General features: G+C 45.3%; 1 protein-coding gene across 1 annotated transcript; it reads left to right on the top strand.

Moving 5' to 3' along the window:
* Window positions 1–954: 954 nt before the first annotated feature.
* On the top strand, window positions 955–27,720 carry LOC119376554 (uncharacterized). Its single transcript, XM_037646344.2, has 3 exons — window positions 955–1,204; window positions 17,066–17,217; window positions 21,698–27,720. The coding sequence occupies exons 1-3, from the start codon at window positions 955–957 to the stop codon at window positions 26,033–26,035; spliced, it is 4,740 nt and encodes a 1,579-aa protein (XP_037502272.1). The 3' UTR covers window positions 26,036–27,720.
* Window positions 27,721–27,968: the final 248 nt, after the last annotated feature.

Genomic DNA, 27,968 nt, shown 5'->3' on the forward strand with positions numbered 1-27,968 from the left:
CACGGCCGCTCGCTGAATTAAGCGGCCATGCGTTCAGTATCACCAGAGAAGCATTGAATGACTCTGGTATCACCGTCGTATCACCCGTTTAGCGGCATGACTTGCTTATTTAGACATGCGTGGTTCATTTTGCCGGACTGTTTCGCGTATCAGCAGCTCAGCAGACAAACCAGCTGACGCACTTTAGGAAGACGTTAATTTCGGCCGCCGGTGCCACGCTGCCTTCAGCCACCGTCTCGGGTGCTGCCTTTTCGTTCGGTTCCTTGAGGCGGTCAACCTCAGTTTGGGGCAATCACGGTTAGTGAAATAACTGCAGCTCTCCTTCTAAATTGATGTAAGTATGGTTTGCATGCCCGTGTTGATGTGCCAAACGTACACAAGGGTTACGTCCATACAATAACAATCGGTACAGCTGTCCCGCGTGTGTACACATAAATGTCTTTAGAAAGCCTCCTTCCGTCGTTATGTTGGCGCAGCCTACTTGGCCTACTCGCAGCGCATTGTCGCGAGATCGGACTACAGGTGGCAGCACCGTCGCGGCGTTAGCAGTTTAGCAGTAGCTTTTTCATCCAGCGGTCGTGGCAGTAGTAGCAGTAGTAGTATGGATGGGCGGTCGACGGGGGGGGGGGGGGGACGTATCCAAATGTACTAAGTACACAGCGGCGCTTCGCTGTGAGCGGTTTCAGCCGACTGTCGGCGAAGAAAGCGTGTTGACTACAGCCCAATATACATGGGTTGCATGTGACATCACTTCCGACTTGCAAAGTGAGCGACCGCTATATTTAGGAACATCGAGTCGGGCTGCGCGTGCGGCTTACCGCCGCGTCGGAGCTTGTCGTCGTCGTTTGATTTATTTTGAGAGATATGGCGAAAGAAAACGTGCATGCGCTTTGCCCGTCGTGCTTTGAAGAACCCGTGGGACTGACTTGGGTACGTTACCGATCTAAAATTGAAATGTGCGATGGCATCGACCCTTACGAACTGCGCATCGGTAAGGACGCTGCATTGGACGTCGATCTGCTGCCTGCCGTGACGCACGGCGACATTGTGAATTATTTGGTGCTTTCAACAAGTCACATCACGCTGCAACAAATGAAGGCCTACAAGTCGCTGGATGGCCACAACTACTTCACCAGCGGATGGGTGAAGGGCATTAAGCAGCAAAGCAGCTTCCATCGCAGCGTGTCGCGTCGTTCTAAGCAAGGTTAGTTAACGACGCTCTTTCACGTTACGGTCGAAGTAAAACTTCGTGTTTGTCCGGACGCATGGGCGTCGACAGGATTTTGTCTTGAGGGGTGGAAACCAGTGTCTGATCATAACGGCAGTAGTCCGGTCAGACACGTTAGCCGCTGCACCACTAGGGCTTTTTAACGCGATAGCGTTAAAGAGCTCGTATCGCAGAAATTTCGCCGTCGGCGTCGGCGCCGGCACCGTTGGTTGTGAGCGAAAAATCATCATCTTGTCCGTGACCGAAAAATCGAAAAAGCTGCAAATAAAATAAATAATAAAAATGTTGGGTCCGAGTGAGAATCGAACCCAGGCCGTCTGCGTGGCAAGCAGGTGTTCTACCACACAGCCACGCCTCTGCTTGGAGCTGCACTGAAAGTAACTTTGATGCTTCCCAAAAATACGCGTCCTGTATACAGGTGTCACAGTACGAGATGTAATATTGCAGTAATATTGCGTGGTACAAGCGTACATTGCCATCGGGCGTCACACCACGTCAATATCATAACGCCTTGGTGGTTTAAAGACAGCCACCCATTACAAAGGCACACACATTACTGCGCGTATTCCCTTAAGACCACGTAGTGGGTGCATCGCAGCTTCGAAAAAGGTTCTCGCGCGTAATTGCTCCTGGTTTAAAGCATGCTACCCATTACATAATTTTTTCTTTATTGCCGGTTTATTAACGTCACATGTACATCAATAACAGACACCACTTGCAGTAATAATACACATTGCTACAAGAATGTGTAAAGATAAAAAATAAAGGAAATAAAATAATAAAAAAATAAATTACGGGACTGGCTTTCTAAAATTCCTTAAGGTATGCCAGAGGTTCAACCCTGGCCAGCCAGTCAGGAACAAAGTCTTGTTGTTGGAGCACATCTATGTATTGAACAATGTTCTCGCGAAAAAGTACACGTGCAGGTCGCCTCTCAGGGTCGCAGTGAAACCCCGCCATTCTCGCTCGCCATAAGCAGTGGAGGCCAAGAAGCTTAATAAGGTCAAAAGGCATCCCATCCTCGTTTTTTATCTGCAAAAACCTGATTCCAAGTGGATTCAGAGGAAACTCTTTCTTCAGCATTCTCTGTAAAACATCCCAGAAGTAGACCCCTTCCCAACAGTGCAAAAATACGTGATCAATTGTCTCCGGTTTTCTACAGATAAAACAATGAGAACCCCACGGCATGTAAAAACCCCGTTCTTCCAAGAAGGTCCGCACCGATAAAGTACCCGAATGTAACTTAAAAAAGAAAGTTTTCGCCCCTAAATGAATTTGCATTTTCTTCACTCCTTTGAGTACATCTTTTCCTTCGCCTCCACTGTTTATTGACCTATACATAGGCACTGGAAAAATCATATCACATATGTCTTTATATAATTTCGTTCGAGTGACTGTAAAGAGATATTCATTTGAGAACCTCACTGACAGAAAATGGACGCTGTCCACAACTTCCTTAAAAAAGCCTCGCGTGGCTCCAGGCATGTTTGGAGTGCTAACAACAAAGTTAGGTAGCATGCGACAAAGGCGTAGCTGGCACACTGTTCGCAGAAAAGGATCTTGCACGTCCCGAAAGAAGAGAAAGCGATTAACTAGCTGCCGGACAAATAGATGCGACAAGCTAAGTCCTCCTGCTTTAACTCGTCTGAACAGATTCGATCTACTGCATCTTTCCCAAGTTGACCCCCACACAAAAACAGCGAATACTCTATGAAACTTTTGCACATTCACTCGTGTGCAACTTAGCACTTGCATCACATACCACAACTTGCTCATAAAAAACATATTACATACAGTGGCTCGCGCAAACATTGAGAGACAAGTAGCGTTCCACCGTGTTGCTTTTTCTCGCATTTGCTGCACCTGCTCAGTCCAATATTCGTCGGTGCTTTTATAGTGTTGAAGGGGTATACCTAGGTACTTTCCTGGACTTCTGAACCACCGAATGCTGGCAAAAGCATCTGGGACCGATGACCATTCACCACGCCATAGCCCCAGACACTTCCCCCAGTTCACTCGACTTCCGGTAATTTGGCCAAATTTCTTAACAACGTCAATTGTCTCTTGGACACCTTCTTTCGATGTACAACATACTGCCACGTCATCGGCATACGCCAAAACCTTCACTTCGGCTTCCAGTAGCCTAAAACCGCGAATGCTTTCATTGTATACAATGGCCAAGCATAAACTCTCGATGTAAAGGGCAAACAAGAGAGGGCTAGCTGGGCATCCCTGGCGAACAGAACGTTCCAGCTTTATAGGAGCTCCCGGCATCTTGTTAATGATTAATCTAGTGGTACATCTCTGGTACGCCAGGACTACTCCCTCTGTAATTACCGATCCAACATTAACATGCTCAAGTATGGTAAATAGGACATCATGCGGTACACAATCAAATGGCTTTTCGAAATCAAGCTGTAATATCGCTACAGCTGAATGAAAAGCATCACAGCATTCAAGGACACAACGCATCGTGTGTGTGTTCGTCAAAATGGAACGCCCCTTTATGCCACACGTCTGGTGCTCCCCAACTATTTCTTTAATAACGGACTGCAATCTCCCTGCAAGTACTTTCATGAGTATTTTATAGTCGGTGTTAGTTAGTGATATGGGTCTGTACGACGTAACTAATTTTAGCTCTGCTTTTTCCTCGGTCTTTGGAATGAGAACTGTGTGTGTCTCCGCAAATGACGGCGGTAATGTTTTGGCTTTGTAAGCTTCCTCGATGACAGCTAGTAAAACTGGGGATATTTCTTTTTTAAACGCCTTATACCATGCCGCACCCAGACCATCTGGTCCAGGCGACTTTCCAGGAGGGAGACAATCTATTGCGTTTTCAATTTCCGAAACTGTTATGGGTGATTCCAAATTCTTTTTTGTTTCTTGAGATAACTGTGGCATCTGTAGTGTCGGCGCCGGAGGTACCGTCCGGCGGGCTAAGAAGGGCGGCTTAGCGCTGGAGCGCCCGCAGTTGCGTCAACACAGGCCGGAAACGGGGATGGGACTGAAGTTTATTAACAAAGAGATTTGGTCATACGATTTCGTACATGAAATACCCGTTGTGTGTCGCTCTGCGTCACACAATCGAAACCGAAACTGGTAAGGCGCGACACCACATCATCTGCCCCTAAAAAGGAAAGGAGTTGTACTCTGTATATGACATTATACAGTGGTAAGGCACTGAAACGTTTGTATGAAGTAACACGTTGGCACACAATCCTTGAACATCTTGTAAGAAAATGTGCAAAAATAAGTAACGTCATTAGACAATAGTTATCACATGTAGGAATGTATTCTTTATTGGGACAATATTTATGTGACCAGAGTTGACGTAGTTTGACGAAACTTGATGTAATGGATTTTTATTTTAGGTCAATAATAATTATTAGAGGTAGGTACATAAATTCCAACCATTTGTCACGGTACGATGTCAACATGGTCAAGGCTGGGCGTATACATGCAAAATTAGAAGATACACGTGCTGTTTGTGTTACTGTGTGCGTGATAATGAAAAAACTCAGTACTAGTCTTTTTACCTTATGACCGAAAAAGAAAGCAAAGATGGAGTATCATTCCAGGTTATTTCTGGAAGACTAAAGTCACCCAGAAGTAGCATGCGTTATGAAAGAAATCACATTTGAACAAGTCAACAGCTAATTGAAGAATATAGGTGAGCAGTAACGCATGATATATGATGAAATTTGTTATGACTAAGACATACAGATGGCACATACATACAGACCGGCACATTCCGTTCCTCCTTTCAGGTCTTGTCATTCTTTCTGGGAGAGGGATGTGATGCATGTGGCGTGTGCTTTGGCGTGTGCCCTCTCTCGAAAGCCGAAACCACAAGACCCCATCTCACCACTTTTTTTTTTTTCGGAGGAATGCACGTGTTGCTTATATCAGCTCTATCCGGTGAGAAAAAATAAAACGCGCGCGAAATTTCCACTGAAGAACATGCCTAAACATTTTAGGGCAGCGCTAATGCGTCCAAGTAGCAAATCGAATTTGAACTGAACCATTTTCGTTGTTAACACAAAATATCATTGGCACCCCAACATTAAAAAAAATTAACAAGAAAACCAAAAACTGAGCATCAAGTACGAATTTTAAGCATGTTCTTTGCATGCAGTATAACTCTTCAGAGTGTGTGGACTATCGAATTCTGGCTCTGCAAGCGACGTACAGCTTATGACCATAGAAATTATCGTATTTTTGCGCAAATTTCGTGTTTATTTGGACATAGATGATATTCTGATATATAGTAAAACCTCGTTAATTCGAACTCGGTTATTTAGAAATCCCGCATAATTCAAAGGGTTTCTGTGGTCCCGTATTTTGCAATGTAAATCTGAGTGGATAATTTGAAGCGGCGGTCAGCATCAGCCCGGTTAATTCTAAAACTTTGGGCGCCATATGTGCCAATTCCCGATCTCGATTTCGCCGCAAATCCGCGGAAGCGACGGCCCATAGGAGCCACAGGGCAATGCAGTGTAGCGATATTAATGAGTGACAGTTGAAGCAACCGAGCCTCGCTGCTGCTAGCGCAAAAAAATAAATAAAAAAAAACGGTCTCGTGTTCAACTAAAAACGTGCGCCTGCGGAAAAGAAGACGTGCTTCACTGCAACGTAGCGGTGACACGCGGGCAGCATGTCGCATGCTTCTCGCAACGTCGGCGCGTCATGGTTTACCCATCTTTTTTGGGGAAAAGAAAAGATAATACAGGATGGTCTGATGTATTTCACGATGTATGCTAACCTACGATTGGCGGTTGCTTCGGCAATTTCCGCACTTGCACTGCTGGCGGAGTTCTTGCCTGTAACGCCTACTTCGAAAACTCAGTGAAAACTTCAATGATCATGTTTTCCAGCCAGAACACATTGCGGATTCCGTCACACTGGCCATTATCATATTCTTTATTTTACCAGAAAGAATGGGCGAATGGTCGCATCATGACGCGCTGAGGCTGCGAGGAGCAGGTGACGTGCTGCCCGCGTGTCACCACTGTGCTGCAGTGAAGCACGCATTCTTTTCCGCAGGCACGCATTTCAGCTGATCACGAGACTTTTTCTTTTCTTTTTTTTTGCGCTGATAGCAGCGAGGCCTGCCGTTTTCCCGAGTTCGCGGCAAAAATGGGACCAGGTATTGCTGGAAAACAACCCTTGGAGCCGCAAACTAGAAGGCCAAACGACCACCTCTGATTACTTTCAGTAATTCAAAGTTCCTTGCATCCCGCTTTTTGTATGTTTCGTTAATCCGAAAACCCGCTTAATTCGAAAGTTTTTCACAGTCCCAGTGACTTTGAATTAACGAGGTTTTACTGTATTAGTATTAACGCATAGGGGCTATTCCATCCGAAGACCGAATCAAGTATGACGATATTCGATTCGATATTCCAAATGTTTAATATTCGCACACTTCTATATGTAACCATTATATCTGATGTCCTCCCTTTGTCATGCGGCTCGATCACATCAATCATATAATAATATTCACGACTGTGCTAAAGCGTGAGCACCGTGCTAGCGCTCCAGAAGTGCCGAACTGTTCCACTTAAGCTCATAGACAAGGCGGAGGCGGGGATCATAACTTTTGGTCGATAGTTCGAAATCCTACATATTTTAATAGAGCCTAGAGTGCTATAGTATCACGATCAAAATTATATTTCTGCTCGGCACTCGCATTCCATTTATTGCTGAACTCAAGTGCTTTGTGCATGCAAAGGCGGTACGCTTTCTTGAGCTTCGAGCACAAACCGTAAACGCTCAGTACATTTGAAAAACACTCATGTCGTACCACTGTACATTGAGCATATATGTCCTTCATCATAAGAGGTAGGGTTTAATCGGTATTCATGACAATGCGGCGGGGGATTCTCGGCGGCCCGATCGCTAAAGGTTGTGAAGTTTTTTGCGAAACAGGTGAAAAACTTCTACATTTAAATTCCGCATCCTAACCAACTCCGTAATTGTACCTTTTCCTAGTCAAATACTTAACGTGCACATCAGAAATATTCAGCTGGATTCGGGAAAACTGAGGCACAGCAAACATAACTTTAGTGCTGGGGTTATTGATTGGAGCAGAACTGTAAATGCGACATCATTCTTAGACAAATGGACGTGTAATAAGCTACAAGAACGCCAGATTTAGGGATCACTTCGCAATTCAGCCTTGCAAATATTCAGTTAGAGCTGTCGCACCCCTGAAACACGCAGCTGAAGTTTTCTACCATAGTTGTACAGTCCTCGAGAACTCTATTTTGCACGTTTCGTGCGACGAAATTAATAGCTTTTGGGCTCGCTATAATGCCGCCAAAACTTTCCCGGTGGGAGAAAAATTGCATTAATTCATTTTCAATAAAGTTTATTAGCAATAGATGGTTTAATGTACGTGGTCGCTTACAATCAACGTGCCATTTCCGAACTATTTCAGTCAATTCTAACTGCAGCACAACGGACCAATGTAAAGCCACATTAAAGATAAACTCGCGTGATTTCACTTTCCTATCCGTTATGTACTTCCTGGTGGCAAATACATTGATCTCCAGAGTTCAAATCTTGCGATTTCTCAAGGTTATAAAAATATTTTAACGATATATGTCTCTAATCGAATAACTTAATTCACAGCGCCGAAGAACTCCAACTTCCATATTGATGCCAATGCATGCGCTCATCACTGTGGCCATTGAATGTGTAGCCAGCATCCAAATAATAGCTTAACTTCAGTCAGTTCAGAGCAGAGGAGGTCGTGGTTCAGAGCAAAACTCGATGTTATTCCTTAGCCGGAAGTTGACAGTCATCCGAGGAAATTTCTCTTATGTCTGTGGTTGACGGTCATCGCTGTTTTCCTTGTTTGACCAAACGCCGTCATCGCGTTTGTAGCTACACTACATGACTTATTCCTCAACATACTGCCCGAACGCGCTCACGCTTGTTAGCTCGAAATCTAAATGTTGAATTTCAAAGTAAAATTGTCCAGCGTTCAGCTTGTCACTCGATCAGAGACGAATACTTTTCACCATGTTGCGTTATTTTGCTCTGTTTTCGATAACAACAGCGTTAGATTGATGAGCTCTGCTGACAAATCCTCATCACTCCATGCAGCCGATGTAACGTTGGACAAATATATGAATCAATATAACCGTGTCGAGCAGTGCACATGGTCCCATATGGTGCGTCAGCAAGGGACTTAATAATTAAGCTCTCATATGTGTAGAAATTTCGTACGGTGAGCTGCGTTGCGCAGCCTCTATATACTCCATTCAGCCACACACATCGGCAACGGCACGTGAAGCTTCTACTATTGGCACTGTAACTTTATTACTTTTTTTCGTTTACATGCGAGAAGCACCGACGACGGCAGATTACCGCCAGGTACAAGCTATGCATTTGTCTTACGCCTCCTGATTTCAGTCATAGAAATATAAAGCGTCCAGTTTTAAGCACGTGTAAGTTGCTCCCATTGATATTTATCATTCTGTGAAATAACGAAACTCGTAAACATTTTATTAACATTGATCCAACAGAACAGCAGTGGGCGTTGCGCATTACTCGCTGCAAATGCTCCATTATGCGATTCTTTTATACGTATGAGTCAGAAGATTAGACAAATGCGCGGAATGTTTCTGATGCATTTCTATGCGTCCTATTCGCTTGCTTATCTAAATGATCACAGTGCGATTTATGACTGGCATTATTTCGTATCTTGAGGCAGTGCATCATTGTGATATCCTAAATGTGCAGTATTTTAACTTCTTTATAATGTAGGTTACTGTGTGTACCTGCTTTGTCTTTTATTATTAAAAACGAGGGCTGATTTTTATTAGAAATGCTGTGCTAAAATGATGAATGTCGCAAACATATACAAGGAAGATTTGTTGCTACGTATACACGTAAATTTTGGCAAACGCAAGTGTGGTGCTGTTTTGGACATGTGTCCCATTTTTCTTATCTTGGCGGCAAAAGTACTGCTGGGCACTGACGGCGTGTCTACAGATGTGCGGCTTCTTCGAAAGAGGAGGCGGCTCCACCATTTTGCCCTTGCGGCGCTAGAAAACACTGAGAAAGAAAACCGGAGAACAGTGGAAAAAAAAAAGAAAAAAAAAGTTTCCCTCTCCCCACAGGGAGCTTCCGGGGTCGCAGTGGCCCATTTTTTTTCCTTGCTTCTTTTTTTAAATGTGCTTTTCTCTCCACGCTAGCTAGAGCAGCGCGCGATTCCTTAGTTGGCATTAGGCTGACCCTCTTTCCCACAATTTTCCACCGACTGCGTTTTATTTTCCATAGTACGAGTCGTCAGTGCAAAGTGCCATTGCTCTATGTTCGCTCTAAGAATCTTGAAGGAAGATTTCTTGTTTATATTGTACGTGTATTGGTACCAAAATCTGACATTGCGGCCACGCCTTTTGAGTTTTTTTCACATGGCATATATGGTATTTCCATTCGCCTGGTTTATCGGTCAGCGAAAGATAAGAACTTTTACTCATTCCATTGACCAAATTACATAATAAAAGAAAAAACATCCACAGACTAGGGTATGGGTGCAGCGCGGCTGGGGCAGCACGCAAAAATTTTCATGCTTGATGTTGTCTGCATACATGATGCTTCTTTTAAGTTATACAGAGTAGTTTTTATTGGCCGTTTTAGTTCAGAAATGACAAATGCATTACGTGAGCTCGGTTTATTGCAAGCGGGTGACATTACTTGCATGAAAAATCAAAATAAATAACTGCCTATCTAAATAAAGCACATTTATGACCTTCAAATTACACTGCCTTACCTACTGCGACTGACTAACTGTAGGCAGCGAGCTTGCAATGCATATCCAGACTTAAAGTCAGGGGGGGCCCGCCCCCCCCCTCCATTTTTTAAGGAGGGGCCCAGCCTCCCCTCGGCAGTCCGACGGTGGCACTACGGCACCCATTTGACAAGTGCTGGAGTTGAATTTTTTGGCAGTAGTACATTGTGCGGGGGAATTGGACTCTGCAATTTTCCGAATAATGATTTAATCGCGAATGTTTGGTTGACGGGGTGTCAGCAGATCAGAAGAAAACAGCTAGGTATCGTCGTACTGCTGAATGCAATTCACTGAGACACTGAACACCACTGGCAACGCCTCCTGAAACCACGGATCACCACCCTGTTCGACAGAGCGTCTTGGCACAGCATCTGTTTCACGAGGCACCTGAGTGTGAAGCTACCTGCTCGTGAATCATTAATAGTTCACCATGGTCTGTTTAGTAATTGCCACTCAATTTTCATTCTTTCAGTTGTGCATCACAAGTCTGCTGTAACTGCTAAGACGCATGTATTTTGCCTACTTTATTAGGCAAGTGGTAGTGAAAATAAAATATAGCATTGTCATGGCTGAGGTTCTGAATCCAGTGAGTCAACTAATGTCACTTACTTTGAGCTCACATATCTTTAAGCCTTTACATCCCGAGTTATTTTTGAAAAATTGTTCCCAAAATAATCTCATTTAATGCTTGATTGGATTGACACGTTGAATAAATGCCCGAAATACATTTGGAATAATACATGTATTTGTATAGCATTCACAAGCATTTGTTCCATTCTAGAGACAGTTGGCTTCACTGCACTGTGATCATCGCAAACACCTCTTTGAACGCTTAACCTATAGCATACATATATACAGTGGAATCTCTTTGATTACGTTTCTGCAAAATACGTTTTTCAGTCTAATACGTTTTTGTTTTATTCCCGGCCAACATCCCTTGGAAATAATGCATTTTCATGCGTTTAATATGATCACATTTTTGCACAAGATTTGATAATACGACCCGCGAAAGTGGATGTTGACAGATATATCTGGAAATCCTGCGTTTATTCTTTGCTTCAGTACGCTAGCTCGCATCGCGTTCCAACAACCCACGATCTGCGCGTTGCAGAGCCGCTGAGGCCACAGCAACATCAGTTTGGCGGCGAAAAGATCGCTGCAAGGCAATCTTCGATATATATATATATATATATATATATATATATATATATATATATATATATATATATATATATATATATATACCGGGTGTCCCAGCTATCTTTAGCCAAGGGTTAAAAAATACAATATTAGAGGCAGGCGAGTGAAATCAGTTGCAAATTGCTGACAGCCACCTTGTGCGCTACAGACAATTTTTTGTTTTGTAATTAACTAATTTGTTAATTAGGACAATTTAACTAATTTCTTAAATATTGACTTTAGGCAAGAAATGCTGCTTGCAAAGTTCGAGAGCGTCTTCAGAAACCCCAATCGCATCATTTGCGATAAAGAAAGTCTCACGTATACCATTTTTTCCAAGCTGCAAAGAAAGCCCGCGAAATACAAAAAGAACCACGTGACTAGCGCGCTCGCGCGCTGCGAGAATGCTGCCCTCAGCCGAGGTTTGAGCGAACGAAATCACCTGCGGCCGGGACTCGCCGGCTCCGTTGCAGCGGTAGGCCTATAAGTTGGCGGTGGTTTCTTGGCCCGTTGCCAGCCAGCTGCACGCGTGACGGTGCAAGTTGTAGCGAGCGCGGGCCAAGAAACCACCTCTCTATAGCCTTGCGCTCTCTATAGCCTTCTAGTGGGTCGTCCCCTTTGGCTCTTCGCGCTCGCGCTCTGACTCCGTGTTTTTGCCTTGACTGTCGCCATTGCATATCGTCGCCGACTACCGTCCAATAAACGCCTCAACAAATTGGTGGAGAGTGCTGTGCTCCTATTCGCTGCCCCTGGAGCTGAGATCCCGTACCCTACCAACTACCATGCCTCAAGACGCTGCTCAGCAAACGTCTCCTTCCACAACGACCGCATGCCCCGGTGTCCCACGCATCCGCGACCCTCCTATCTTCACCGGCGCGGATGGGACCGATGTTGAGGACTGGCTTGCGATGTACGAGCGTGTGAGCGTACCAAACAAATGGGACGAGGCAGGCAAACTCAGCAACCTGGTTTTCTACCTCGCGGGTGTGGCGGGCCTGTGGTACAACAACCACACCATCGAGTTCCCCACGTGGTCTGCTTTCAAGACCGCCATCATCGATGTTGTTGGCCGCCCTGCCGTTCGTAAACTGCAAGCCGAACAACGTTTACGTGAACGAGCTCAGCAGACCGTGAGGTCTTTTACGAGCTACATAGAAGACATCCTGGACTTGTGCAAGAAGGCTGACGCGGCCATGCCTGAGTCTGACAAGATCCGCCACGTTCTGAAAGGCATCGACGACGATGCCTTCACTATGCTGCTCGCCAAGAACCCTCGTACTGTGGCCGAGGTGATCACGCTCTGCCAAAGCTACGAGGAGCTGCGCCGGCAGCGACTGCTGACCCGTCGACCTCCATCACGCGACGCCGATCTCGCAGGCTTGTCGGCCATTTCTGATCAGTCCGCCTTGCTCGCCGAGATCAAATCATTCGTGCGCGAGGAAATTGCCCGCCAGTTCTCCCTACTGGCCTTCCCTCACCCGCAGCATGTTGAACAGCCGTCGACCACGCTGCTGGCTCCCTTACGCCGCGCTATTCAGCAGGAAATCGCGGAGGCCATGCCGGACTACCACCAGCCCCCTCCGGCACCTGCGCCGCTCAGTTACGCGCAGGTTGTAGCCAGGTCACCCCAAGCGATTCCTGTGGCTGCCCCACTTACTTACGCCGAAGCCGTCGCCAGACCTCAAGCCTTCGAAGCGAGTGGGCCGGCTGCGTTTGCCGACGCCTACATAGGTCACCGATGCAGCCCATCATGCAGTCGTATCAGCAGACCCCTCGTCCACCGCGTCCTGCTCCATAGATGGGACCTACCCCGGCGAACCGATGGCGCACTTCTGACAACCGCCCGATCTGCTTCGCGTGTGGTTGCGCCGGTCATGTCGCCCGCTATTGCAATCGAGTGCAGCCGCCTCGTGTAGCCTCAGCCATCCCCAGCCAGTCAAGCCGCCCGTATTACGATTCACCGCCGCCTATGTCACCGTCGTCTCGCCCAGCTCCATCTACCCGCCGTTCGCCGTCACCACGACGCCGATCACTGTCACCGATGCGGCCACGGCCGGTTCCACGTGACCAGGAAAACTAGTCGTCGCAGTCCACGAGGCAAGGGCTGCGACGCTATCGAACTGCGAAAGCCCTCAACGAAGCCCATCGAACGTGTTAGACGTGTTTGTGGACAGTGTACGCGCATCTGCCCTTATTGACACTGGAGCCGCCGTATCCGTTATTGACGCCAAACTTAGCCGACTACTGCGAAAAGTGACGACGCCACTTCCCGGGCTCTCCCTGCAGGATTTCCAGATATATATCGGTCAACATCCACTTCGCGGGTATACATACATATATATATATATATATATATATATATATATATATATATATATATATATATATATATATATATATCTTGCCGCTCTAAACTCAGTGGCCTCCTCCCTCTCTGGCGGTTGGTGGAAGGGGGGACATCTCACTCAAGCTTAGTACGATATCATGTCGCTATGCGCTTTCTGATTTCTTCTTTCGATTACAAGATGCGCAGTCATTGTTTAAGGTATTCCACAGAAAGTACCCTGCAGGTTTACGTGAATATGCGTAACCATTGCGCCACTTGCTAATTTTCGTCGTCTGTGATGCTGCTGCACTTAGGAGTTGCTGTCTCTGTTTTACTTGTTAAAACGATGCAACGTACGATTGAAGATGAGCAAGTGGAGCAGTGCTTGCGCAATCTCATGTGTGTATCCATTTATTATCCAAAGAAGTTTCTTTGCATGGGTAAGCTCCTCTGTTCTTAATTTAGATGGTGATATGCAGGGCCGTAGCCAAGGGGGGGGGGGGTAGGGGGGTTCAAACCCCCTCCCCCGAAATTTTTCAGTTTTGCTTGCGTATATACACACGCACACATACAAACGCACGCACGAACATACATAAAGTATGGTTGACCCCCCCCCCCCCGAAAAAAATTTCTGGCTACGCCCCTGGTGATATGCTCTTTTGTGGGTGTGTTGAGATAAGGACAGACCAAGGGGGGTCCCGACTATTTTTGTTTTGCACGAAATTTTTATACGAGCTGGGTAAATGTCTCCATAGAAAGGAATGAACCTTACTTTTGCGAGAATCACCACAAATTTCTAGGAAAAGTTCGTGTTTCACTGCAGGTGGAAAAAGGCACTTCTGCAACTTGCAGATTTGTCCAGTTTGGAGGTCTGTCATTAAAAAATTAACACATTGTTGACGTCAATGTTAATTTTTCATAAGTCTACGCTAATGCTTCTATCGGTCTACGGAAACTTAATTTATGTGACGCACAGTGCATTTTTGAAAAATTGCCGAACTTGATTTCTGAGCGACTGCCTCTGGCTGACTCCGAATTTGGGGGCTATTTTTCACAATTTTCGCTAAAGTGCTGAAGCTGAAAATATTTCTGACAAGTCTACGAAAGGTTGTTTGCTAACAAGAAAGCATGTGACTGCGTTACATACATCTTTCATTATGAATTCTCATAAATGGCATATATGATTAGTAGGCATATACAATATGCATAATATCACTATATCGAAATGCTGCCTTAGAAGAGCTTAAATGTGAGTTGTTGTATGAAATCAAAAGTAGCTAGACGATTGGTAGAGTATTTACTGTAAGTACGTGCGAACAGTTTCTGAAAAAGGCCCGCCTGTCAACTTCGGCAGTGCTCGCACGCAGGCAACCAAAGGGTGCGCTACCAAATCAGTGAAGCTGAAGCAGATAGAGGAAGCTATTTTTCACAAAGGCGCTCCCTGATTTTCGAAGGAAGATGTCCTCTCTTGAAATAAGGGTAAACAACGCTATAGGTTAAGACGAATGGAACAAAAACACACTGCGCTTGGACTGCACTTCTAAGTGTCGCATGCATTCCTTCTTTTCGTCTTAACTTCTCGCACAGTTTAGTCTTCTTTCAGTATGATCCAACGAACCAGACAAATCTTAATGCTGTCCATGTGTATTCGTCTTCTGATATAGTTAATTATTACGATGACAATCTCTCCACGTGCTCCGCAAGAAAAAAAAAAACGCCCAGATGATATTAAACACTCCGGAGAGTCTTAGAATAAATATGGCTTGTGTTCTTTGCAGCTAAATCTAAAAAGCGTCAAGTCTCAAGAATGACCAAATGATAAAGCGGGAAAGAAAGGGGGCGGTGTGAGGGGGGAGGGGCCCCCTTTATATTTTTGAACCGGGCCCTCCGCACTGTTAATCCGGCCCTGATGGCGTGAACATGCGCTGCAGGGCACACACAAATGGAAACAGATAGCTTCAACTATTTGGGTCAGGTTTAAAAAAAAGATAAAATGCTCGACCCCTCCCCTCTTCTTCTTTTTTTTTGTGATCTCTTGTGTCATTGTGGCCCTCTCCACGCCTCTAACCCCGCGTTTTTTGATCCCCCCACAACTACAACGTAACCAGCCTAACCCCTACCGACTAAGGGGACGCGCTTCACACCCCGCAAGAGCTCTCAGGAGAAACTGGCGGCAGCGCCCCTGGGCCCCTGGCGCTCAAGCAGTCAACGCGGAGAGGGCAGCGGCGACAAAGCTCCAATTTCGGAACTTTACTGACCCGCACGTCAGTGGTGCGGTTGACTGTGCGGACGATTCCAACTGTTGACGGCCGTCGGATTCTGCAACCATAGCGAGATAAGTCTGTGATCTTCCAGTTGTATCTGTACTCTTTGCATTGCAGTTTGTTTGAATTTATTTGTTGTCTCAAAGCGTGGAATTCCAAAACCACGCTGAAGCGCGGTACGAGTTGAGTTGGTCGCTGGTGTGCTGTGGCGTGGAAGTTTACTGCCAAAGCGTGCTTTAAGTGTTTGTGTGCGACTGCCAAGAAGCTAGCCTCAGCATGACTCGTGTACTTGTTGCCGGAGACTCGATGTTGAGGGACCTCGCAGGGTCTTTCACATTGAGCCCCACGACACATGTCGAGGTTCGCTCATTCAGCGGTGTGCGGATTGAGAAATTGTTCCCTTTGATTGCTCAGTGTCTGGCAGACGTGCAGGTGATCGCTCTTCATGTTAGCACTAATAACGTCGGCGAAGAACCACTCACGCTGATTGCCAGGTTCCGAGCTTTGATATCCAGTGTTCTAGACGTGAATCCGTGTATCCGTGTGGTAGTGTCTGCAATTCTGCCGAGGCAGGCGTGTTTGCAAAAAAGTCACAGTTTCGCCGCAAGGGCGAAGCAATGAATGCGATAGCAAGAAACTAATGCTATACGAAGTGAGGCTCGCCAATGGATACTCTCAGTTTGAACAGCGCTTCTGTTGCAAAGGCGGCCGAAGCAGCGAAGGAAACTAGCGTGCTTCAAGTGTCGAGCTGTGACACTTGATAGTTCGCGCTCATCTTCTATTTGTTCGTTTGGCGGCGTCTCTGAGCTCGAGTGACATTCGTACGCGCCGTAACATGAGCGCGGACATCACGGTGAAAGCGTGAAACATTCCTCTACCCCTCGCCACGAGAAAACCGCGCGAGCAGACAGCGGAAGGGCAAGCTTCTCCCATGCGCAAATATAAGAAGAAGCGAGCGAGCTCCCCGACGACGACTTTTAAATGCGCCCGGCGGGCTCCTAGCGCCACCTCGCTGGTAATGAAGAAACGCTTATTATCGCCTGCTGTCTCTGAGTCCGTCCAGCGCTAAATGGTGTGTATATAACGCTCGCCGTTAGCTACGTGGAGGATCTGCGTTTCGTGCGTAGTGGATAGCGCCGCTCGCTGCGGAGCAAGAGGTCCCTGGTTCGATTCCGCGCTTCGGAAGCATTTTTCTGAGTTATTTTCTTTGGGGCCTTTATATATATATACATACTTATACATATAATGCAAATGGGCGCTGTCTGTTCAAGAATTGGAGACATTCAACACGGATGCCGGGGAGACGAATGTCATTTTGCAGGCGCTGTGCCACAAGAATGGCTACGTGTACGTGGACGGCACTCGCGACTTGACGGGGATGCTGAAGGCTGACGGCGTTCACCCGACGAAACGTGGTAGCCAGGTGAGCGACTTGCACGTGGCTATATGTATTGTTGAATTCTGTGGTGCGCGCGCTGTTGTGGCGTGCCCACCACGCACACACACCACGAAACACGAAATCTCTATAAAACGTTTTATAGAGGTTTATATATAGATGTTTTAAACGTTTTAAAGACGTTTTATAGATGTTTTGTGTTTCATGGGATGGGCACGACCGTGAACCAAAACTTCGTTTCACGCGCGCTGCACCCGCTGTTTAGCTCGGGAGTGCGTTACGCCTGATTTCTTTGTTGTCTCGGGTAAGCTCTCCACGGCCCCGCACGCTAGGCTTAACGATCAAGCGTCGGTAGTCGCTGTGGGCGATCAAAGTTGAGGGTTTGTATCGATCGAGTCAACGAAACATTGTGCGGTTAATTGTTGCATTTACAAGGGGTGACTGAAATGCTTAACAAAACGAGAGGGCGGAGCCCCTCCTTAAGAAATGGCAGAGGGGGGGGGGGGGAGGCAGCCCCCCTGACTTTAATCCCTCATTGCACTACACTAGAGTGTGGTTCATGGTTTTCGATATCGCGCACGTGCATGGAAATGCATGGTGTAACTGTATTAAGCGTGCACCGACGAAGACGAAATACTAGGGATGGGCGAATAGTAAATTTGAGGTTCGAAGCGAATCCGAAGCGAATAGTGATTTGGTCGAATAATTTCGAATCGAATAGTTCGAATAGTATTTACTGTATATTATTAAGAAAAATTAGCATTTTTGTCATGACCCTTGCACAGTATTTTTTAAGGATTGGAACTAGGTATGAGTGAATGTCACTTTTTTGGTTCAAGTGGAAGCAGCCTTGAATAGCATCAAGACAGGGGCGTAGCCAAGGGGGGGGGGGGGTTCAACCCCCCCCCCCCCCCGAAATTTTTCAATTTTACTTGCGCATATATACACGCACACATTATAACGCACGCACGAACATACATAATGTATGGTTGAACCCCCCCCCCCCTTCCGAAAAAAATTTCTGGCTACGCCCCTGCATCAAGATTTGAATAGCAGTAGGGTGCAAGTTATAAGTGGTGCAATATGTTACAAATTAAAAATTACTATACTTAGCGCATGTAAGCCCATATAACACGCTTTTAAACTTAAAAAAACATGTACATTCTACCTTGAAGTGTGGCTTCGCGGCAGTGCAGATTTCCCCTGGATGGGTTGTTTCACGGCACAGCAACCGGACGCTGCAGTGAAACCACCTTTACAGGGAGTTATGTGCGGTCAAATGTATACATATATTCGTTCATTTCGAATACTTCGAAATTTCGAATAATCTAAATTCGTGTCCAAGCGAATTCGAATACTTTAATATTCGTTCGAATATTCGAAACGCCCGAATATTCGCCCATCCCTACGAAATACGAACAAAGGATCAATAAATTTTTTAGTTGCCAGTAAGCGGTTGTCCCGTGTTCCTTTATCCGTTTTTCGTCTGTGCGCGCTTAACACAGTTGCACCATGCATTTTAATAGCCGTTCGACGTATAGTTTCTGCGCAGTGTGTTACCGCGGTGAAGTCCGCATAAACAAGGAGGTCCGAAAAGTTGGTCGGCGGCTTTTCGCTACGGGCCGTACTCTCTGTTTCCGCGTTAATTCGATCGTTATTTCGGCGCCGCAGGTAGGCGGATGTTAACCTTTGAACATTTGCATGTTTACCCCTAAGTAGCATGCCTCGACAGTCAAATCGCGCGGCTGCCTGTTGGTCATGTTTTGCTCACGTACATCCTTTAAAAGCGTTGTTCTGGTTACAGTGCGGTACCGCTTATAGTGCTGATATTTGCTACATCGGCAGCCTACGTTAAAAGTGGACTATGCCGTATATTCATTTGTCACAGTGAGGCCCGTAGCCAGGAATTTTTTTCGGGAGGGGGGGGGGCACTTGCTGAAAGCCTTGACTATTTGAAAAAAACGCCTATTTTCATTATTTATTTTCGGTAAAACACCATGTATCATAAAAATTTCGGGGGGGGGGGGGTGCGCCCCCCTCCCCATCTGCAACCATGTGTTTTTGTTGCAAAAGGCCTTAGTGGCAAAGGACTTTTGCAACAGAACCTCCCTTACTACGGGTTGCAGAGTAAGGGAGCTGAAAAAGAACTACTGAGAAAGCCAGTGACGGCACCTTATGAGCACAACCTCTGCCATTGCTTGATAACTGCCTGGTGTAGATGCACTGTTTCAGGGCCGTACCCAGGAATTTTTTTCTGGGAGGGTTTGTGTGTATAACGGCTAACTTTGGCAACTGGTGGTTGCTGTGAAGGCGTGTAAATATTTTACTATCACCCCAGAAATTAAAGCATGAAAAAATTTCGGGGGGTGTCAGAACCTCCTTAATCCACCCTTAGTTACGGCTCTGCAGTGTTCTCTGCTGTTCTATGCCACAGAGAAGCTGGCGCAAATGTGCTGGGCAGTTTCAGAAATGCGTGGAAAACCATTTTACACATCTTGTACACTGGCATGTTGCTGCCCTGTGAAAAGTGTTATGTTGCCCAAGTTAAGAGGTGAGTGAATGAACATCTTAGAGAGCATAGTGCACCTGTGCCAGCTTTTGTGTGGGGGAGGTGAAGGGGCACTTACCTTTCTGCTACTGCAAGAGGTGTCTGTGAACTCTATTGTGTCATTCATGCTGGAAGACTAAGAGTTGTACGAAGCATTTTGCTTTAAAAAAATAAATAAAAAAGTGTGAGGTTGCATTTGCACTCGTTTGGTTTATTTGTTCAAAACAAAAAAAAAGGACCAAGAAGACGACTATTGACAAGAAAAATTGCCCTATTCTCGGGCATGAGGGGCATTACATGTTTGTTGGCAGTTTGTGGAGCACACCTTATACTGCCTGCACAGTTCAGGCTGCTCTGTAGCAATTTACTACTAATCTAATTGTGCCTGATTATGTATGTGCAGTCGAACCTGACTATATCCAACTGGGCTGAATTAAATTATTGTTTATATCAAACTACTATTGAACAAGTCAGTGCATAGGAAAATTTATGGCTACATTGAACAAAAATAGCCAGAACACTTGATATATTGAACATTGGGCAGTGGGAAATGGCTCAAGAAGTTGGCTTTTGCTCACAGGAGGAGACTTTCCTGCATGCATTTACGAGAGTGAGCAGTGTGATTGGGACGGCGGTATGGATACCGCATTTTCTCACCTGCAACTCTCCTCTGCCTATAAACCCCACCACTGGCCACAAACTACTCGGGAGATTGTGGCATACACATTGAGAGACGTGAGGCAGCAAGCAGTCAGGCAGTCTACAGAATTCTCTCAGCATGATGTCACTGTCTTGGGTATCGGCACTTGAAACTTCATTTATTATTATTATTATTATTATTTAAAAGTACCTTACAGGCTCCACGGGGAGCATTGAGTAAGGGGAGCATCACAAAAAGAAATGTAGAAGAAAGCGATACATGAGTATGAACACTGCAACACTAACGTACTTGTGAGACAATGAAACAAATTGACTTACATGGCAAAATAATACTAAGAATAACACTAACTACTCACTAACAGCTCAATAATACGAAAACAATACTCAGAAAAAATAAGAATATAGGACACCAACTATTAACTAACAGAACAATACTAAGAAAGCAATACTCAGAGAGAGAAATGAAAAATAACATTCATTGTTGCAATAAGAGCGGCACGTAAGTCGCGTCAAAAAAAACAAAAAAAAGAGAAAGAAAAGAAAAGTACATCACTTGTGCAATCATAGAAACAAGAAAACAACAAAAAGGATTATAACGGAAGCAATGCTAAAATTAAGAGAAATGCAACCTAGATACCGAGCAACTTCCAGTAAAATACAAAAGAAGTGTGTAGCACGGCGTTTGGTACATTCTTCACACAATAAAAAAAAAGGAATTCCATGACACGATATGGCTCGATGTACAATGTGATGATTGTGAATATTTGTTACGATGAATACTGTAGGGCCAAGAGTTGCCTAAATTTATCCTTATCTGCTTGTGCACAGTGTCGTTTGAAAGAGAGTTCCATAACGAATGCCTCTTGGCAAAGCCGAGAAATTAAATGCTTCATTTGCTGGCGTAGTTGTCAACGGAGGCATTGGAAAAACTTTTCTCACAAAAAAAAAGGACACTTGTTGCTATCATCATCATCATTTGACTGAACGTATACAGCAGTAGTTTCACAAATGCTTGTTCGCAGAAATGTATGTGCCCAACTTGTCGAATGGGCCGTGCTGCAATTTTGGAACCTCTGGGTTCCCACCTAGCTAAGGTGTGGAGAGAGATAGAGAGAAAAAAAAAAGCTTGCGCATCATTGACTGAAACTTTCATTATTGTGGGAGTGTGAAAGGGCAAACATGTTGTAATCTATGGATGTTCTCTGGGGAAGCCAGATTTCTTTGTTGCCATGAGAATTTCATTCTTGGTTCCTTCGTTATTAATGTGTTCAACTGTAAATGTGCTCCTCTGTGTTTCAGCTTCTGGGGTGCCTACTGCGTGAGGCCATCAAGCGCGCATGCGAGGAAGCAAGCCACGATGGTGCAGTATGCCAGCAGCGCCAGGAGGAAGCGGAGCACAAGGAGCTTCGTTTCCAGTATGGTGACCAGGAAAAAGTGCTGGCACAGCACTGGACTAACCTAACCAATTTTCCACTTCTTTCTGCAGACCTGGCAGTTGCTGCAGCCCCTTCATCTCCGTGCAAGGAGATGTGGGCAGATGTAGTGCGTAGGTCTGCTTCTGCTACCATGATGGCAGTGACACCGAAGGTCACAGTAGCAGACGCTGCTCATGGGTATCCTCCGCTGCCAATAAGTGCAGGGGCAAGCACCAGGGCTTCGACTGGGACTGTTGATGCGCAAGTGAAACGGCGCCCTGTGCATGCTCCTGCACTTGTTGGTGGTGTGTGGATACACCACAAGGTGACAAAGACTGGGAGTGCTGCCGTGCCACTGCCCGCTGCTGCTTTTGAGCTGGGCCCAGCTTCTGACTGTGGGCCACCTGACGCCTGTGGCGTGACGTCCAAGGCGAGCCCCCGGTCAGAAGGTGGGATCCTGCGCAAGGGCGGCAACGCAGCCTACCCCAGCGCTTCCTCACCTCGTGGTGAAGGCCATGCTGAGGAGCAGGAGGCAGGATCGGCAAAAGTCGGGAGCAAACGTAATAAAGGGTGCAGGAAGAAGAATCCTGCAGGTGCTCCTGCACTTGTTGGTAATTTGAGTGTTTGCCACAAGGTGACAAAGACTGGGAGTGCTGCCGTGCCACTGCCCGCTGCTGCTTTTGAGCTGGGCCCAGCTTCTGACTGTGGGCCACCTGACACCTGTGGCGTGACGTCCAAGGCGAGCCCCCGGTCAGAAGGTGGGATCCTGCGCAAGGGCGGCAACGCAGCCTACCCCAGCGCTTCCTCACCTCGTGGTGAAGGCCATGCTGAGGAGCAGGAGGCAGGATCGGCAAAAGTCGGGAGCAAACGTAATAAAGGGTGCAGGAAGAAGAATCCTGCAGGTGCTCCTGCACTTGTTGGTAATTTGAGTGTTTGCCACAAGGTGACAAAGACTGGGAGTGCTGCCGTGTCACTGCCCGCTGCTGCTCTTGAGCTGGGCCCAGCTTCTGACTGTGGGCCACCTGACGCCTGTGGCGTGACGTTCAAGGTGAGCCCCCGGTCAGAACGTGAGGTCCTGCACAAGGGTGGCAACGCAGCCGACCCCAGCGCTTGCTCACCTTGTGGTGAAGGCCATGCTGAGGAGCAGGAGGCAGGATCAGCAAAATTGTCGCACAGCCACGTTTGTACAGGTGGGGGAAATCTGTCAGTAGGTATGAAGTTTAATACCTATAAGGAGTTTAATGCTAGCTATGAGGTATGGAAAAAGGAAGGGTTCCATCCATTGCGTATAGGTAGATCAGATAAAAACCCGTTTTGTGTTGAAAAAGATGTAAATGAAGCGGACTTTCCATACATTCGAGTTAAGTTTGCTTGTTGCCATGCAGGGCACCCAAATCCAAGAGGTCAGAATATTCGGCCCAATCAGCACTTCAATGGTACAGGATGTAATGCTGAACTTAAGCTTGCGCTGCGGTCTACTCCGCAGCTGTATTATGAAGTTATAAGTGTCGTTGATGTGCACAACCATAAAGTAGGCCCCGAGATTTTTGTATGGTATACTAAGAATCGTGCACTGACAGCTTCCGAAAAAGAGCAGCTTAAAGACTTGATTTCCTGTAATGCGAAATCTAAAGACATAAAGGATGCCGTTCTGAGAAAAATGGGAAAGTACGTTACCTCACAGGACATTAGGAACTTGAAGCATACAAATGTTCAAAAAATACAGGACAGTGCACATCATGGAGCCCTTCTGCAAGAAAAAATTAACGAATTGTTTTCCGAAAACTCCGGATGGAAAGTCCATATAGAAAAAAATGCAGGAAATGATCTCTTGTATATATTGCTTCAGTCAGAGCATATGGCCCAGTTACTAGAAAAATATCCTGAAGTGTTGTTCTTCGATGGTACATATAAAGTCAATAAAGAAGGGTTTGTCTTGCATTCGGTACTGTGTGAAGATGGGACTAGCCATGGTAGGCCTGTATGTTACGCATTTGTTCAGCGGGAGACGTCAGAAATATTAAACTCCTTCCTGGAGACATTCCTACGTTTGAATCCTGTTGTAAAGGAGAAGTGCAAAATTGTGATAATGGATAATGATTTAAAAGAAATTAATATAATTTCGCAGCTTCTGCCCGGATGTAGAATCTTGTTGTGTTCATGGCACGTGTTAAAGTATCTACACACCAAGGTGATGCAGCATAAGTCAGACAGCCTGGATAAAAAGTATGTAAAAGAAATAATTACGAAACTGGTTTTTGCACATACTGAGCATGTATATCAAGAGCGTTTGCAAGATTTGGTGGAAGAACTTGAAAATGACAAAACCCTCCTGGAGTACTTTTATAAAAATTGGCACAGTTGCAAGAGCATCTGGGTTCATGCTTATCGTGCTAATGCATGTACTTTAGGAAATAATACTAACAATCGAATGGAGAGCCATAATCAAAAGTTAAAGAATTATCTAACACGTGACATGCACTTAGTGGAAGCAGTGAAAGCTTTGATAAGGTATGTAACTCATGATGTTCTTGCAGTCCGCCACACACAGTATAAAGAAGTGAAAATTTGCCTTGACACCAGTAAGGTTGATAAGTTTTGCATGGAAGTGTCAGCAAAATGCACCGAATATGCTAGGAGATTGGTATGTAAAGAATATGGATTGTATATGAAGAATCCAGGAGAATGTTTTGTCTCTGATGGGAAATGCACCATTTTCATTGGCAGTAAGCTTTACGAAGTTAGCAATAATATGAGGACATGCATATGCACATTTCACGTGCAGTACCAGCTGCCTTGCCGACATATTCTTGCAGCTAGATCAGAAAATAATATGAAACTTTTTGATGAAAGTTGCGTGTCAAAGCGCTGGCTAAAATCTGATTTTGTGCAGACTGACCTAACAGTGTCACCAGACAAATTAAGCATTTTAAAAACAAGTGTGGCAAAAAAGGCGCAGCCAAAGCTTGATACAGCCGAGGCTAGGTATAAATATGCATGTGCACGTCTGTTAAAACTTTCACAGGGAGTTGCTAATGTACTTGCAGAATGTAGTGCAACTGAACTTCATGAAAAACTTAGCAAGTGTGAGGATTTCTTCCATAACCTTTTGACTTATCCTACAAATATGAAATGTGATTCACAGCTTTCTAAAATGATGCAGTATAATGAACGACCAAGTGATGAAGAAAAATTAAGCAATTCGCTAAGTGTAGACCTGACCGATGATGTATTGGCCGAGTCTGTAGATAATAACTGTACAAAGAATGGCTCCACAGAAGATAAATCTGAATTGAAGCAGCAAGCTGATCGAGTTAAATCAGATCCAGAAGATATAACTAACTTTACTGTAGTCTCGCATGAAAATAAAGTATGTCAGGTTCTTGCGAAGACATCAGACCCCAGCTCCATGCCTGGTAATTCTGCGCAGCAACTGATGGTGCTTAGCATACCTCTAGTTAAATCTGCTCGCGGCCGACCACGTAAGAGAAAAGCACATGATGCAAAACGGGAAGAAAACAGACGATGTTTAGATGTTTCTAAAAACATTAAGATTAAACAGCAAGCTTCTTCATCAGTTGTTGTTGGTAAAACAGTGGAAGAAATTAGTGACCCCATTGCGGACGCTATTCTTGGTTCAGGTAATTGCAATCCGTACAGAATAAGTTCCTCCGATTTAGCGGCCTTGCGAGGCACAGGGTGGCTGTCAGATGCAATTATAAATGCAGCGCAATATATTATTTCTCGCCAGTTTCCTGGTTTGTGCAATTTTCAGGATGTTCTTCTTGGGGAGAGCGCGAAATTCAAGAAACGAGACAAATTTATTCAAATTCTGCATATTCACAGCCATTGGGTCACAGTGACAAACTGTGGAGCCCCCGACAACAGTGTTTTTTTGTACGATTCATTAGACCAGGACATAAAGCAGAGTGTAGTAAATCAAGTAATGAATATAATGAGTCTTGCTTCAAACACTCTTACCATTCACGCGAAGGCAGTACAGCGTCAAGAGAACTTTTACGACTGCGGTGTTTTTGCCATTGCTAACGCATTCACTATTGCATCTGGCGTCGACCCGTGCACCGTTGCTTTTGACAAGACCTTAATGCGCAGTCATTTAATATTATGTCTGGCAGACAATGAAATGGTGCATTTCCCTGTTACTACGGTGCAAGTGCCTAGGGTGAAAACAAAATCAAGTTGCTTCTTAGTACAAAAATGATGTTTAAATTACACCGTTTAAGTTAAACCATTTCAAAATCAGCCTTAAACTGAAACCCCACAGTATTACAGCCATTGATTTTAGGCCTCTCTATGGATCCCAGCTCTAGCTTATTAACACTCTGTCATAAAAAGAAGTCCTGCTCCTCAGCCATGTCCTTGAATGTCCTTTGATAGTGAAAGGGCACTGCAGGTGTACTTGCTTTGGTTAATTAAGTGCTCGTGGATAAGCTTTTTGAAGCAAGTGAAGTTGGGAAGTAATTACAGTAAAAGCTCATTAATTCGTTCTCTCGGAACCGGAAAAAATATCCAAATTAACCAAATTCCAAATTATCGAAAGTACCAAGAAAAGAATGAAGAAATGTCTATTGCGTCAATAAACTTTCATTTTCTTGATGAATACATAAATCCAGCACTTTGCATAAGAGCAGTTTAAAAGCCGCAATTTTTGCCAGTCGCAACTTTGTTCACAATGTGACCACGGCTCAAGACTTCCCTGTCTTAACTTACCTGACACGTGCTGACCCGAAATTGACCAGAAAAGTTGTTACCGTATGGTTTGCGCTGATGGCAAATTGCGCCGTTTCGTTTCGGTTGCCCGCGAACGTCGTGTTTGCTCCTTTGCATCGCACAATTGCGGCACTTCGGGTTTGGCGCGCTCCGAGAAGTGTCTGAATTAACTGGATTGCCGCCAAATATGACTGAATTAACGAGAGTTTGATGCCATTAAACGATGCATATGCTGGCCAGGAGCAGAGAAAGCGTCTGAATTATCCGATTTTCCGAATTAACGGGTGTCGAATTAACGAGGTTTTACTGTATCTCTGAGAGGTTGCTGTGGTCAAGGAATGTTCTACTTTTGCTACTAAAGTCATCAGGTGCGCATAGGTCGGCAAAAAATGTAGAGCTCACTCAGACTCACTCATGAAATATATTTTGCCTTTAAGCTCACTCAGACTCAGACTCACCAAAATTTTCCTCAACTAGGACTCATTCGTACTCAGACTCAGTGAAATGTTTCTCAGCCGGACTCACTCGGACTCAAACTCACCAAAATATTACTCACTCGGACTCACTCAAACTCAGACTCATGGCTATATCTGAGTCTGAGTGAGTCAGAGTGAGTCGACTCATGAGTCCGTTAGCGTATAATTGGCTTTTTTGACTATGGTGTGAATGCTCTTAAACACCAATATCTCGAATATTTGGTGCTCTACTTGGCGCCTTTTGATCTCGAACCTTGAAATGTGAGTTATTAGTGGTTGCAATTCAGTAAGGACATTTTTATTGAAAATGGTGACTCACACGAGATATTTTTATCAAGAACTTCCTGTGAAAAAGGTTGCAGGGGAGCAGGTCAACCTGCCCCCCCCCCCCCTCTTCTACGTAACTCACGCCTCTGATTAATAAATAATGAGCTGGCATATGAACGCCAGTGCTTTCAAGTATGTGTGCGTCAGCGGGAGCATAAAAGTGAGCCGACATAAGGCTGATAGTAATGCTGAAGTTGTGTAAATAGAACCATAGGCCGGCAAAGAATTGTGGAGCTCACTCAGACTCACTCAAGAAATATATTTTGCGCTTAGAGCTCACTCGGACTCGGACTCACCGAAACTTCCCTCTACCGGACTCACTCGGACACAGATTCACTAAAATTTTTCTGATCCGGACTCACTCGGACTCACACTCACCAAAATATTACTCACCCGGACTCACGGCTCGATCTGAGTCTGAGTGAGTCTGAGTGAGTCGACTCATGAGTGAGTTTGCCGACCTATGGCTCTGATGCAGCATCAAGTGCACTGATGCTGCAGTTGACATTTGCAATGATGTATGGTAATTTGCATTTGTGTTTTAAAATGAAAAAATATTTTTGCATTTCTTATGTGCTTCTGCCCCACAAAGATTTTGAATAGTGCATTCTTTGGCCTGTG

Source organism: Rhipicephalus sanguineus, unplaced genomic scaffold (assembly GCF_013339695.2).
Source record: "Rhipicephalus sanguineus isolate Rsan-2018 unplaced genomic scaffold, BIME_Rsan_1.4 Seq143, whole genome shotgun sequence".
Lineage (NCBI taxonomy): Eukaryota > Metazoa > Arthropoda > Arachnida > Ixodida > Ixodidae > Rhipicephalus > Rhipicephalus sanguineus.

Bases quoted from the DNA above. Each gene is read 5' to 3' on its own strand.
- LOC119376554 (XM_037646344.2), top strand. From the start codon at position 955: ATGTGCGATGGCATCGACCCTTACGAACTGCGCATCGGTAAGGACGCT. The intron at 1,205-17,065 runs GTTAGTTAACGA...TGTCTGTTCAAG, and splicing joins GTCGCGTCGTTCTAAGCAAG to AATTGGAGACATTCAACACG. The intron at 17,218-21,697 runs GTGAGCGACTTG...TCTGTGTTTCAG, and splicing joins CGACGAAACGTGGTAGCCAG to CTTCTGGGGTGCCTACTGCG.